Source organism: Panthera uncia, assembly GCF_023721935.1.
Source record: "Panthera uncia isolate 11264 chromosome A1 unlocalized genomic scaffold, Puncia_PCG_1.0 HiC_scaffold_17, whole genome shotgun sequence".
In the NCBI taxonomy this organism is placed as follows: Eukaryota; Metazoa; Chordata; class Mammalia; order Carnivora; family Felidae; genus Panthera; species Panthera uncia.
The window spans coordinates 109,738,557-109,754,049 of NW_026057577.1; the positions used below are offsets into that span (position 1 = coordinate 109,738,557).

The following is a 15,493-nucleotide window of genomic DNA, read 5'->3' on the forward strand; positions in this document are numbered from 1 at the left end:
CAGAGTTTCTCTGAGATGGTCTGCTGCAACCCATTCATTTACACATGGGAAACAGCCTCTGCGAGACAAAGGTGTTCATTCAAGGTCATACTTGGTAACTTCCAATGACCTTCACTTAGACCCTAGGGTTCTATGGTTACCATTTGCATATGAAGACACAGAATGGTACCCGTTTGATAAGCAAATAAATTGTATCTGAGTCTTTAAAAAATCCAATATAAGATGCCATTATGGAAAAAACATAGCAACGACCTCATATAAAAGATAAGCAGTTATATCAGCTTTCTATTGCTGTGTAATAAATTACCACAAGCTTAGTGGTTTAAAACAACACACTTTTATTGTCTCATGGTTTCTGTGGGTCAGGGGTGGCTTAACTGGGTCCTCTGCTTACAGGAACTCACAAGGCTGTAGTCAGGTGTTAGCTGGGTTGTGTTCTCATTTGGAAGCACAACTGCCAAAGAATCTTCCTCCGAGCTCACTTGGGTTGTTGGTACATTTACTTGCTATTGTAGGACTTAAATCCTCAGCTTCTCACTGGCAGTTGGCTTCTTGTTGGCCCTCAGCTCCTAGCCATGTGAGCCTTCCAACATGGCCACTTCTCCAAAGCCAGCTGAGCTTTGAGGACTCTAGAGAGAGTTTGCTGGTTACATAAATTCTTAGATGACGTAATGTAATCATGAAAGCGACATCCCATCACCTTTGCCACATTCTGTTAGTCAGAAGCAAGCATGGGCCCCACCCACACTCAAGGGGAGGGGATATATAAGAGCACGAATACCGTGAATATCAACAGAGGTGGCACCTTACAGTCTATCCACCATTGTGGTGAAAAGTATAAGTGTAAAAAGACTGAAATCTCTACTCCAGCTAAGACGAGAACTCAGGTTTAGCCACTGGATTTTGGAATGCAAGGCATTGTTACCCTTGACAAGAATAGTTTCAATGAAGTAATAAGGATCAAAGTCTACTGGAATAGATTCAAGAGAATGGAAAGTGAGAAATTGGAGAGAGTGAGTAGAGACACCTCTTTCAAGGAGTTATGCTATGAAAGAGAACAGAGAGGAGAGAACAGTTACTCTATTATGTTTATATGTTCATTGGAACAATGCAGTAGGAAGGGGAATTTTGATGATCCAAGAGAGAAGGAAGGATCATTGCAAGAGCAAAACTCTTGGTTAAGTAAAGGGAAGGGGAGGAGATCAGTGTGCAAGATAAAGGAACTTAATGACAGGTGAGGACAGTTTACCTATTTTTGTGGGAGAAAAGCCTGGTATATGATTCAGACACAGGTCAGTGGGTAGATTTCATGGGTGGAGGATAAGGAAGTTCTCTTCTGATTGCTTCTATTTCCTCAATGAAATAAAAACAATGTCATCAGCTGAGAGTGAAAAGGGGAGAATACTGGAGGTTTGAATCAAGAGAAGGCATAAGAAATAGTCCTCCTGAAGAATGGGAAAGCAACAGAAACAAGATAAGTCATAGATCTGCCCAACAGTGCTGGGACCCACCTGAGGGTCGTGTTCATAAATTTAAGATGCAACCAGTTGGCAAATCTGTGTATATTTCTCAACCCATATTCAACTGCTTGGGTGTAGTCTCAAAGTAGAGGTGAAGTTGCATCTACCCAGTATTATGGCTTTGAAAGTTGGACACAATACAAGGAAAGGGATAAGACGGATAAGAGTGAGTGGCCAGGGTGACTGCAATGACTGTCTAATAGCTGGGTTAAGATGGCAGTGAGGGTATGAGGGGACGAGCAGTAGATAGGGAGCAGAGTAGCACTGGTAGACTGGGGGACCTGACGTCAAAGATCTGGTGCGGTCTGCAAACTCATGGATAGAAGATGGACCGATAGGAGTTGGTAAGCCATCTAGAGAATAGGATGTTTGCAGTAGAGATTTTGAAGGTGGTGTAGTCTCCGGTGATGACAAGGCCTAGGCTATGATGGGGGGAGTGGGTGTCTAAGGTGGGGTGAAGGGCAAACTATTTGGAAGCAGTGACCTGCAGAGAAAATGGTGACCTCAGGGGAGCCACATTTTAATTAGAGCAAGGAGGTGAAAAGAACATTGCCAGGCAGAGGACTTCCCTCTTCCTCGGGAAAACCTTTGCTGACCTCGTTCCAAGAGCCAACTGCTTTTATTACACTCAAGTGTTCAGAGCACTTACTACAGTTGAAACTTTTACTTATTTATGAGAAACCCAGAGTAATATTCATGGTGTCCAACTAAGCTCCTGGAAAACAGGCACCACACTGCCTGGGACCGGGGGATCCTCAGCACCCAGAAAAGTTCCCGGCACGTGGGCATTCAATCAGTACTGGTAGAAGGAAAAGAACAGACTCTTAGAGCAGTGGTGAGAAGTCTCTGTGGGAGTGGAGGGAAAGCGCATTCATCCACTCATTCGTGCTTTTGGTCTTTTGTTCTTCCTGAGGATCAGAGCCTGCATCACTCCAGGCCAGTGGGGTGGAGCTGTACTGAAGTTTCTGAGGCTTCTAAGGCTCAAGCAGCTGAGAGCTGGGCCTTGCAGCTCCTACATGCCAAGGCTGTTCTTGCTCAAGCTTTTGCCAAGTGATGGAGACTCCCCACCCCTCACACACAGTGTTTGGAGCTGAAGAGTGAGGTATCCACCTGCCTGGGGCTGGGGACACCTCTTCCAGCAGCCAGTCCCTGAATGGTGCAGCCCAAGGAATGTCCCAGGGGCTCCCAGGCAGGGCTCAGCAACTCTCCCACCAGGGCTCCTGCTGTCTAAGGAGGCCAGTGGGATCTTGTAAATGTCCTTTCCTCCCCAACAGTAGCTCCTGCGTCTAGGATCTTGTACCTTAAGACTTTTGTGGGAATTCTTTCCTTCTTTTCAATAGCTCAAATAGCTAAATCTGGGCTCTTCTCCATTTTTGACAGGCAAAGAGAGGTGTAGAGATGGGCAACAATAATGTTCCTTGAAGATAATGCTTTTGACATAAGCATAACTTTTTAGGGATCCTTTCAACATTATTGAGGACCCAGTCATAATGGGGCTACAATAATGAACATGAGACATGATCCTCTAAGGCTCTCACAACTCACAGAGGAAGATATGTACACACATAGCTGAAATCCCAGACAGAATGGCATGAGTGAAATCAAGGATTCAGAAGAGAAAGGTATTTTTTCCAGATGGTCAAAGCAGGGAAGGCTTTCATTAGAGGTAGCGTCTGAGCTACTCTTTGGAGAAATGGTGTTGCCAGTGAGGACACCTATAAAGCATTATCTGCCTCTACTGAAGAAGACAGGCCAAGTCTTTGCCAGCAGAATCAAAGAATCCCAGGTTTGACATTAACCTGGGTCAATAGAACATTGTGGAAGTGAGCACTGGTTTTGGCATCAGATGGAACTGACTTCAAATCCCAGCTCTGCCACTTACTAGCTATATAACCTGCGACAAGTTACTCAACCTGTCTTAGCCTCAATTTTCTCATCTGTCAAATGGGGATAATAATAGTTTCTACTTCAGATGATTGTTGTTAAGGACCAATTAAGTTGAGTCATGCAAAGCACTTAACATGGTGCCTGGCAAATAGCAATTATTTGCTGAAAAGGTTAGCTAATTCTAGCATGGATCAGACTCACTGTTCAGACCTTGAGCAGTCTGAGGACAATGACCAGGCCTCATCCCAAGCCTATCACTGGGCACAAGGAGCCAGTATAGGTTTGCAAAATGAATGATCAGACAGAGGTGACATCCTCTTTATCAATCTCTTAAATTGCAGGTAAGGGAAGATTTTTAGGGGAATGAGTACTGTTGAATCCTAGAAGGAGTTTTAAAGAAGGTTGTGTTATGGACAGAGATTTTTTAGGAAGATAAATTATCATCTGTCCTTGAAGGTTTAAGGGGCCAGTCTGCTTGAGGTTTGCCTATAGAGGGGGACTGTAGTAGGACAATTGAAGCATTGTATGTGAGGGAAGAGAATATTGAAACGAATGACTTTCTGAGGTTCCAGGATGTCCTGTGTAAGACCACAGGAAAATGCACTCACCCCCATCCCGGCTCTGCTATTCCCACCGTAGCTGTGTGACCTTGGGCCAACTGTCCCATCTCTGAGCCATAGGTAGCATTGTGAGAATAAATCCTATTGCCTTCCGAGGCGTTGAGAGGGTTGCATGAGGCACTTCTCCCTCAGAGCCTGTGCAGGGCAGGTCTGAGCCTGGTGCTGGCATCCCGTGGGTCTTCTGTCACAATCTGACCCATTTTATGAGAAGCTTTGTCCTCAAGAGATCACGAGAAAGGCAGAGGAAATGCTCTCTATCGCTTGTCCCCAGAACACCCCTAAGTTAAGGTCAGGCTTCCTGTCCTGGAACCCTGAGTACAATTAGATCTAGAGTTAGCAGCTGTGCCAAGGGAACAGGGATGAACGATGGACCCAGGAGGGTCACTGCAGCACACCGAACTCACTTCTGCTTGTGCCAGCCGGGGCCCGGAGACACAGCCTGGAGACTGAGGAGGGCGCTAGCCACCCCTTGTGCCCACTAACATCACCTCATCTGCCTCAGGAAACCAGAGGCGATGCCACGATGGAGACCAGGCAACTGAGTTCCCAAGTCAGGGTCTGTTCCATTGCCCCACAAGCCGGGGGGCAGGGGGTGGGGGGAGGGGAGGGTTACAAATCACACTCACACACACACACACACACACACACACACTTTTTTTGATTAGCATAATTTTATCAGCAGCACAAATACATACAGCCACCTAGTACGAGTCTCTAGTGTTCTGATAGAGCCCATGACAGGAGGGGTTAGGGCCACTCCTTTTTCTTGTCCCTCCTTTACTCATGGCCACTTACTTCTCTGGTCTGCTCTCTGTAGGGTCTTATTGTCTGTCCATGTGAGACTGACTAGTTATATACTTATATCAATAATATCAGACTGCAGAGTTCATGATCCCTCTGTCCACGTTTCTTAAATATTCAGGCGTTTTGTTTTGTTTTGTTTTGTTTTGTTTTGTTTTGTTTTAATAGACTTTATTTTTTTCGAGCAGTCTTAGGTTCACAGCGGTATTGGGCAGAAAGTACAGAGTTCCTGTATACCTCCTACCATAACACACTCACGTCTCTCCACTATCAACATCCCCCACCAGAGTGGTACGTGCGTCACAATCAATGAATCCACACTGACACATCATTGTCACCCAAAATCCATAGTTTATGTTAGGGTTCGCTCGTGGTGGTGTGTGTTCTGTGGGCTTGAACAAATATATGACAGGTATTCACCACTGCGGTATCGTACAGAATAGTATCACTGTCTTAGAAACCCACTATGCTCTGCCTAACCCTCTCTCACCTCACCCCAGGCAAACACTGATCTTTTTATTGTCCCCATAGTTTAGCCTTTTCTGGAATGCCGTATAGTTGGAATCAGTCAGTAAGTAGCCTTTTCATACCAGCTTGATTTCACTTAGTAATATGCATTTAAGTTTCTCCCATGTCTTTTATGGTTTGATAGCTCATTTCTTACTAGTGCTGAGTAATATTCCACTGTCCGCATGTATCACAGTTTATCTAGTCACCTACTGAAGGATATCATGGTTGCTTCTAAGTTTTGGCCATTATGAGCAAAGCTGCTCTAAGTATTCATGTATAGATCTTTGTGTTGACATAAGTTTGCAACTCATTTGAGTAAATACCAAGGAACATTATTGCTGAATCATATGGTAAGAATGTTTTGTAAGCTTTGTAAGAAACGGCCAACCTGTCTTCCAAAGTGGCTGTGCTGTTTGGCGTTCCCACCAGCAGAGAGTGACAGTTCCTGTTGCCCCACATCCTTGCCAGCATTTGATGTTGTCAGGGTGGTGGATTTTGACCATTTTAACAGGTGTGTAGTGTTTTCATTTGCAATTCCCTGATGATATATGATGTGGAGCATGTTTTCATATGCTTTTTCGCCTGCTGTGTGTCTTCCTTGGTGAGGTGTCTGTTCAAGTCTTTTGCCATTTTAATTAGATTGCTTTTTTTATTGTTGAATGTTAATGTAGGTAACGGTCCTTCTTCAGTGATGTCTTTTGCAAATATTTTCTCCCAATCTATGGCTTGTCTTCCCATTCTCTTGTCCGATCCATTTTTGTCCTGTATTTTCATCCTAACATACCTACTTAACTCTCTTCCTTCTGACCACATCCCCATCTCTGTCTGGGTCCTCTCAGTCTGACGGTGATAAGCTTCGTAGCCATGCATTGTGTGGGTGTCCTGGTGAACTGTGCTCACCACTTCTTTTTATCTTATTTTATCTTATTTTATTCATTTTAGAGAGAGAGAGAGTGCACGCAAGCAGGGGGGAGGGGCAGAGGGAGAGGAGAGAGAAAATCTTAAGCAGATTCCATGCTCAGCGAGGAGCCCAAGCAGGGCTGAAGCCCACAACCCTGGAATCATGACCTGAGACAAAATCAAGAGTCGGACACTCAACCTACTGAGCCCCCCAAGCGCCCCTGTGCCCACTACTTCTGCTACAGGGAGAGCCTTCAAGCCTCCTTGCAAACAAGGCTTGCTTTGCTTTAGTTCCACTGCCATGGTTCGCCCTGTTTCCTGCCACCTTTCTTTACACACATCCCAGAACAAGGCCTCTCAGTCATGCCCCATCAGCCAAGAGCTTATTCAGTTTTTGTCTCTGCAGTTTCTATCACAAAAGCAGTGTCCACTTTTCACCTTACGCACACAATTTAAAAAATACTATTATATATGCTTTGCCCCAGCTCTACCATACCCTTAATGCAGAATGGCTTTAGCCAGTTTGTTTAAGAGCTGTTTGGCAGAGATGGACGATACTCACAACACTGGGCTCAACACTGGAATGAAGAAACCTGCTAAATCCACTGGGACATAGTGTAGGGCACAATGCAATGGGAATCATTTGGAGGCAAAAGGGCTGGGTTTGAGATCTAGCTTTGTTTCTTGGGTGTTGTGGTTCAATGGGCAATTCCCTCAATTTCTATGAGCACCGGTTTTCTTGTAGAAAAACTATCGTAAGACATTCAGTTGAGTCTACCTCATAGGATAGCTTTGAGGATTAAGTAAAAAATCTATATGATATTCATTTGTAAATTGTAAAGGACCTTATGGTGTGTTTTATTTATGTTAACTTGTGCCAGAATTTGGTCCGAAGGGTGGTGTGGTAGCCGAAGTTTTACCAAGAATACCTCCATTTTCAGAAGAAATAAAGGTATATTTGAAATCTTAAAAAAATAAATATATTATACATATATGATTTTAAAACTCACTTTTAAGTGCCTGCTTATATATACAATGTTTATAAATTAGTGTACATAATGTCTACAAATGCATAGAAAAGGTCTGGACGTGAGCACACCACACTGTGAAAAGTAGCTACTTTTGAGGAAAGAAGGAAGAGAATGAAATTGGAATGAGGGAGGGGAGGATATAAATAGGGATGTTCCTTTTTTCTGTATATACTTCTAGACCCTTAGACCCTTTTATAATAGGCATTCATCACCGCTGTATTTTTTTAATTAAATGGCAAAGAAGTCACATTCCTTGCTATATTTCCCTGAAATTCTGATGAGCCCAGAGGAGCATGAGTCCCTACGCTCCTGGTAAAAATCGTTGCAACAAGGGGCAGCGTGCATGATTATCTTCATTGCTACCGCAAAGACCAGCAAGTTATGCGGTCTCAGGGAAGCAGCAGCGTAAAAAAGGAAAATCACTGTGGTGGGAGCCAGGAGACCAGAGGTCAGCTCGCTGTGTGACTTTGGACAAGTGCCCTGCCCCCTCTGGGCCTGAGTGTCTGTCACCATGCGTTCAGTGAGTACATGCGACTTGTTAATCTGCTTAGCAGACGGCTCCAGGAGGACGGGGCCCTGCCCCTCTTATTCAATAATATGTACCCTAGTGCCTTGCACAGCTGAAAACACTCAGTAGGCACTCACTAAATATTTAGTGAGTTGTAGATGATTTTGGAGACCCTTCAGGGAAGTGAGGAGGCAGAGTGGGCACCAGTGGGCATTAGCACCTAGCATTTCTGCCATACATCTACCTTTCATCTTTCCATGCAGCCCTGTGCTAACGGCCTGCCTTGCTTTCATCCCACGATATGCTGCTAAACCCAACAAAGACCCATTTCCTGTGCCCTCTCCCTTAGGCTTAATGGGCCCTTTATGAACCATGGGGATATGGTGAGGCAGCCCTGGCGGCCAGCCCCTATACCTGGCTCTGGGACCATGCCCCCTGGAGGAGTACCTTGTCCTTTCCTTGCCTGGAACAGAGTAGGATGGTGAGTCCCACTGAGGTCTCAGACAGCCTCTAGTCCAATGTTGATATCTGTCCCTCAGAAACACATACTTAATTAATATCAACACTTTTGAGTGTCCTAAAGTAGTTCTCAAAGTTGGTCTCCAGTCCAGGTGCATCAGTGTCACCTGGGAACTTGTTAGAAATGCAAATTTCGGGGTCCCGTCCCAGAGCAAGTGAATCAGAAACTCTGGGGATGGGCCCCAGCAATCTGTCTTTGAACAAGATATCTGGATGACTCTGATGCGTATGAAAGTTTGAGAAACAACCATACACTGTTGACTACAGAAGTGGCCTCTAGGAGCAAACAAATATATATATATATAAAATTGACATTTCCTGTGCTTAACGGGAGGATTTTCTTTAATCCTGAAAGGAAGACAGCAACGGAACAATAACCAAGACTCAAGCCTTGCATATGGGTCAAGATGGACTCTCACAGGGTCAGAGCCAGGAGTTTCTAGAACCCAGCCCCCTAAAAATGCAGATGGGGAAAGTGAACCTTCAAAACAGGGAACAACTTGCCCAAAGTTACACAGTGAATCATAACAGGCCAAAAACCACAACTCTGGGTAAACATGTGATCTAAATGCACTTAGCTCCTAGTTCTCCTGGGAAAGAACAACTGTTAGTTACTCTGAGTGTGGATTAGCTGATTCTGGGTGGCTAGAGTCTGGAGTCACCTCTCCCTGCAGTCAGGGGACATTCTGACAGCAGAGCTGTGGGGTGTGTGTGTGTGTGTGTGTTTTGGTTTTTGGTTTTTTTGTGTCAGCTCTTCTTCCTCTCTGTCCCCCCACTGCCCACTATTCCATAGTCATTGGAATTCAAAAGATTAAATAATGAGGCTACTGGATACTGCTTTCACAGTGTGAAATAAATCACTCTTAATTCAATGGGTGTTATGCTGGGGTTGAACCTTTACCGGCAATCATTAATAAATACCTTTTGAGATCACATTTTGCTATAAGTGTGATTTGGGGTCCTCCGTGAACATATCTATTTAACCCTATTGGTTCTGCTAATTGTGGGCCTGTCTAAACAGAAAGAGCCTAGGTCCAAGGCAAGCTGGGACCAGGGGGTAGGAAATGGGCAGTAGAGACCCTCCAGTTCCAGTGGTTGAAGTGGCCAGGGCCAAGAAACCAGAAGGTGATATAAGCAAAAAGGGGTCAAGCTGAGGAGGCCCTGGGCCAGTCTGAGATGGCTCATGACCCTGAACATCAGGGAATGCCAGCCAGTATACAATGACTCAAAGTCACATGGACTGTGTGTACTTTCTAGAAGAGGAGTCCATTCACCGAGAAACCAAGGATCCATTTGCTCATTACTTCATTCACCCACTCACTGAACAAGTATCCACTGAGTACTCACTCTAGACCAGCCCCCATGCTAGGTGCTAGGGAGACAGGAGTAAATATAACAGGCATGACTCCTGCCTTGATGGAGTTTTATTACCTAGCAGTAGAGATGGAAAGTACATAAGGAAAATTATGAATTAATAAGAGCTATAGCGGGTTGGGGAAAACCTGTCTAAAGAGGTGAGGTTTAAACCAAGATCTGGAGCACAAGTAAGAGCAACCACTTGAAGAGGCAAAGGAGAACTTCCTTAGGAAATGGTATCGCCGGTGGCCATGAAGTGGGAAGAACTCAGAGCCCTTCAGAAGCTGGCGAAGCATTCTGAGGAGGAAGAGACTGTAGAAGGAAAAAGTGGAAAGGCAGGCAAGAGCCAATCATGCATCAGAATGTTAATTCAAGAGCAGAGAAAAGTCCCCTCTTGAAGCAGAGGAAGGGCATGATATAATCAATGAGTTTTTAAAAGACCACTAGAGCTGCTGTGTGGAGCATAGATTGGAAGGACAAGAGTGGAAACAGATTCATTCCACGGGGGAAAGGATGGCCAATTCCGAGCAAGTGTTCAGTGTCCAAGTCAAGCCAGTTGGAATTTGCAGGAGGACAGAGCCTTCCTTCTCCAAGCAGATGAGATTGGGCAGCAGGCAATGGGATACAGAGGCCAAGGCAGGTCTTGACTCCATAACTACCTGGACACAAAGTTTCTGCCTAAAAACATACCTGGACGTGGGGGTAATGAGCCTTCCAGGGTCATTCCTGTGCCTTCTGGAGCTGGAGGAGGTCTGAGGCTGCTGCAGGCCTTCATAGTTGTGGCTGTAGGTGGCAATGGCATCCAAGTAGGAGAGGTGAGGCAGGGGCTGAAAACACAACACACGAGGTGGCCCCATATTCTCTCTGCCTTCCTCCTTTTTATAATAATCTGCTCTGAACACCCGGGTACATCGTGTTCTTCCTCCTGGTTGTGGATCACCTGGGCTTCTATGCGTTCCTTATGTTTCTGGCAGATAACTGTAAGCAGGCAGAGCCCTGGAGCAGAAACACAGATGGCCAGAGATAGCCCAGCTTGAGCTTTGAGCAGCTTGCTCCAAATCAACCAAGTTAGTGAAAACTTAAATGATTCGGCCTTTGCTTTGGGACTTCCAGGTCCCTACCTCACAGCAGCAACAGAAAAAACCAAGCACACCTTTCCACTTGAAAATAATCAAGGTCTTTCTGTTGGAGAGGATATTATTCTAAACACCTTCATCTGGCTCACAAGACTCTGGGTGACCTGGCACCCACCTACCCTCCAGCCTGATCTTCCACTTCTCTTCTGTAAGTGTCCCATGTCCCAACACAGCTGTGCTATCTACTGTTCCCAAATATATCCTGTCTTTTCCTACCACTGAGCCTCTACTTACGCTATTTTTCCCACGTGCAATGTCCTTCCTCCTCCAGTTATCTCCAAGTACTTAAATCATGCCCGTCCTCCTCTGGGTATCATTCCCTGATCCACACAGAATTGCTATCTTATATTTCCCTTTTCGGTTGATAGATAGATAGATAGATAGATAGATGTAGCTTCCCTTGAATATAGCTATGTGTCCACATCCCTTCCTTCTAACTAGGCTGTGAGCTCACTGAGATTAGAATATTTCCTCTGGAATTATTAAAGCAACTGCTCATAGATATTTGTTAGTTCTTCAAACCCGAGTGCTGAAACAAACACAAGTGGTATAGGTCATCAAAAGGCTACAAGGTATGATGTACATTTAGGACTCACTGTTGTAAATACAAATGTCTGCATGTGTCTATATACAAAGTAAAAATATATATAGTATCTACTCTAAATTGTAACAACAGTTGGGGGTGCCTGGGTGACTCAGTCAGTTAAGCTTCCAACTCTTGATTCCGGCTCAGGCAGTGATCTCATGGTTCATGAGATTGAGCCCCTCATCAGGCTCTGCGCTGACAGCATGGAGCCTCTTGGGGTTCTCTCTCTCCCTCTCTCTCTTCCTCTGGCCCCCACCCCCCAACACATGAGCTCTTGCACTCTCTCTCTCAAAATAAATAAACATTAAAAATAAAACAGTAACAGTGGCTACCTCTCTGAGATGAACTTACAGGTGTATCTTTTATCTTCATTTTTAAATCATTAGGGTTGATTTTATCCCATCAGAACACAAAACCATCACAGCTCTTTCTTAAACAAAATCAAACAATAATATAAACATTATTGATTAAAGATCCCTATAAATCTCTCCCCTATGAAAATATACCACTAAAAGTTATATGAATCATTTTTCACATTTTTTCATGAATATTCAAATATCCTATGTACTAATCATTCTTTTCAAACTATGATATTGATCTGTTATTTACTTTTTTTTCTTGTATAATGATAGATCATAAGTTCATCATAGATGATTTATTTACCAAGTCCTTATTAACAGACATTTGGACTATTTCTATTTTATTTTATGTTATAGCTGTTATAAGCAAGGTTGAGAGAATCTCCAGAGATAATTCTGCTTTGTTTTCTAAATCTTTAACCATAAATATTTTCTATCATCATAAAATGAAACCTTTATGGGGCACTTGGGTGGCTCAGTTGGTTAAGCGTCTGACTTCAGCTCAGGTCATGATCTCACAGCTCTTGAGTTTGAGCCACGCATCCAGCTCTGTGCTGACTGCTCCGAGCCTGGAGCTTGCTTCCGATTCTGTGTCTCCCTTTCTCTCTGCCCCTTCCCTGCTCACTCTGTCTCTCTCTCTCTTAAAAATAAATAAACATTAAAATAAATAAATAATAAAACGAAACTTTTATTTAAAAAAAGGAATTATCTGGGGGCACCTGGGTGGCTTAGGCTGTTAAGCCTCCGACTTCAGCTCAGGTGATGATCTCAGTCTGTGGGTTTGAGTCCTGCCATCTGGCTCTGCGCTGACAGCTCAGACCCTGGAACCTGCTTCGAATTCCCTCTCACTCTTTCTCTCTCTCTCTCTCTCTCTCCCCCTCCCCTGCTCATGCTCTGTCTCTCAAAAATAAAAATAAAAATAAATTAAAAAAATATTTTTTAAAAAATGAAGTATCTGGGTCATCTCTCTGTTCAGAATTTCATTAAAAAGCTCTCTTTCAATTCAGCAAATAGGTATTGACTATCAACCCGGTGCTGGTCACTTTGCTGGCAGTACAGCAGTGAACAAACTGGATACGTACACTCCGGTGGGGACGGTAAACATTTAACCATAATCAAGCTAGTGTAAAGTCCCAGTCTGTGATGAACCCTGTTGAGGAAATGGGCTAGGTGCTCTGATCTAGTTTAGCGGCGTGATCTGGTTTGCGGGGCATTGTACCTGCAGGCTGACCAGTCACTAAGAGAAGGTCGGGAGCGCGGGAAACTGTTCCACAAAGGAAACCTCCAGGGGCTTGGTGCTTCTGAGGGCTGAAAATCTGCCGCAAAGGCTGGAGGGCATGGAGGCGAGGCCTGGCGGGCATGGGGGTGGGGCCTGGAGGGCACGGAGGCAGGGCCTGGAGGGCATGGGGCGGGCCCTGGAGGTCGTAGCGGAAGCTCGTTATCTTCCTTCCTTATCCGCAGGTTATCAGACAGTGGACGGGACCACCGGCTATTGTGGGACAGAGGGCTCGTTCCTGCCACGCCCACCCTGGGCATCCGCATCTGCGCAGTACTCCTCTTCCCGGCGCCGCTGGTGTTCATCCAGAACCTTCCAGGCCTGTGGACTTGCTCCGTGCTCACCAACGTTCTCATGCTGGAATCCTGGTCCTCATCTTCCAGCACCTCTTCCAGGCAGGTTCCTCACCCCAGGCCACCCTCTTGATGGATGTGTGTGCGTGTGTGTGTGCACGCGTGATCACACACATGCACGTGCACGCACACAGGTGCGTGTGAAACAAAAGTAGGGAAACACACCCTCCAGACTGTTCATCATTTCTCCTGCAGAAGGAAATTTCGGGTTGGGATGTGGTTTTGACGTATATACAGGATCCTCACTTAGAACATTTCTTTCACTGCTTTTTTTAAAAGAATGTCTATTTTTTTAACGCCCAAACTACACAGAATGAACCCATCTGTGCCACTCCAACTTTTCTGTACTCTGTTTATGTAAGTAACATTTACATTTATGCCCCCAAAACTCAATATAACAGATTTGGCAAGACAAAACAATCTGTGAGAAATGTCTTGAGCCGTTTCTTACATTTTTCTGCTGCAGACACGATCAAATGTTAGAATCCCACACAGCTTGGAAAGCAGAACAGCTAAATGTCCACAAAGAGGATGTGGAAGATGTTACTGTAGATAAAGCAACTTCTTGTAAGTGCCACATTAATTTGTGCTGAGTGTCACATGGTAAGCATTTATAGCAAACATCAGAGTTTATTGCTTACATGTAGACATTTTATTGAGTTTTATTTACGTTTCAAAAATTGGTTGCGCGTTTGGGGTTGATGTGTCATGTGACGCAATGTTTCCCATTTAAAATAATAGGAACTTGACTATCAGCATGCTTACACGGATTATAAAATTTTAGCAGCAGATCACTGATACTAAGAAGGATTTTCCCCCCCCCAACAAGTAGGTATTTTGTTAACAGGGACAAACTAATAAGGACTCTTATTCAACTCAACTCAAAGTAACTGGTGGGGGGGAAAGGAGAGGGTATGAGAAAGATCCAGGGCCCTTTTGTGGAACAGCCAGGCCCCAAGAAGGATCGCGAGGCAGTCAGACTTTGCGAGCAGCACAAACCCAGAAGTCCCGCCACATCGGTGCTTCTGGTGCCTCTGCTCAGGTTGACTCTATGTCTTGGCTTTATTTCTCTCAATGCGAACCAGCTCTGTTCTCCGCTCTTGAGTTTTAGATTTTACCACTTTAGGCACCAGAAGGAAACAAATCTGAGTTCTAGCTGGTCCCAAAAAATCCAGAAGGAACTCATCGGTTCAGCTTGGGTCAGGTACCACCCTTGAGCCAATTAACTGTAGTGAGGGGCATGATCCATCCCTGGCCTTCAACTTGGCTCACTCGCAAGGCACAGAACCTTCCCCCAGACATCACCGTGTGGGGTCAATCAAGGAAAGGGCTGAAATGTGGATTTGAGTCCTAGCTTTGCACAGGCCGTATGACCCTGAGTAAGTCATACGTGAGAATCGAGCTAGCAATTCTTACCTTGTTAGGCTATTGTGGTGTAAAAGTGCTTGGTGCAAACCCAGGGGTTCTGAGGCAGCAGAGCAAGTGTGGTGGAGGCAGGTAGAGACTCCAGAGCAGCCGTTCTTAACCAGGGGCGATTTGCCCCCGGGGGACTTTTGGCAATTCATGGAGACATTTTTGTTGTCACAACTAGGAGAGTTCTGTATACCAGCAACTAGTAGGTAGAAGCCAGGGATGCTGTTAACCATCCTGCAGTGCTCAGGACAGCCTGGATGTCAGGAGCACTGAGATCCCTGCTCTAAAGCCAAGTGACCTGAATTCTATTTATAGCCCCCCTTCCGTTTCAAACTTTGGCAAGTTACTTCACTTTTTGTGCCTTGTTTTTTCCATCTGGGAAATGGGACTGATACTAGTACCCATCTCCAAAGGCTGTCCTGAAAGTCAGATAGATTAATAGATGCGAAGAGCTTGGACCGCTGTCTGGAACTTGGTTAAATACCACTAAATGGAAGCTCACACCGCCCTGAAACCTGGCTAAGCAGCAGAATCCCTTGAGATCTTGTTTCGTAACAGATTCCCAGGCCCTGCTTTAGTTGTACTGGATCAGAATCTTTGGAATTTGGAATCCAGGAATCTGTGTGTGTGTGTGTGTGTGTGTGTGTGTGTGTGTGTGTGGTTTAATTCCCCAACTGATTCTGATGATGGGCCAAGCACTGGGGTGATGACTCTGAAG

At 44.9% G+C, this 15,493-nt stretch overlaps 1 protein-coding gene across 1 annotated transcript in view; it reads right to left on the minus strand.

The window, feature by feature from the left end:
* Positions 1 to 10,640, minus strand: part of SLC36A1 (solute carrier family 36 member 1) — a 67,526-nt gene extending 56,886 nt beyond the window's left edge. The window contains exon 1 of the mRNA XM_049647962.1: positions 10,343 to 10,640. Coding sequence (XP_049503919.1) covers positions 10,343 to 10,454 — 112 coding nt within the window. The 5' untranslated portion in view covers positions 10,455 to 10,640. The remainder of the gene's footprint in view (positions 1 to 10,342) is intronic.
* Positions 10,641 to 15,493: the final 4,853 nt, after the last annotated feature.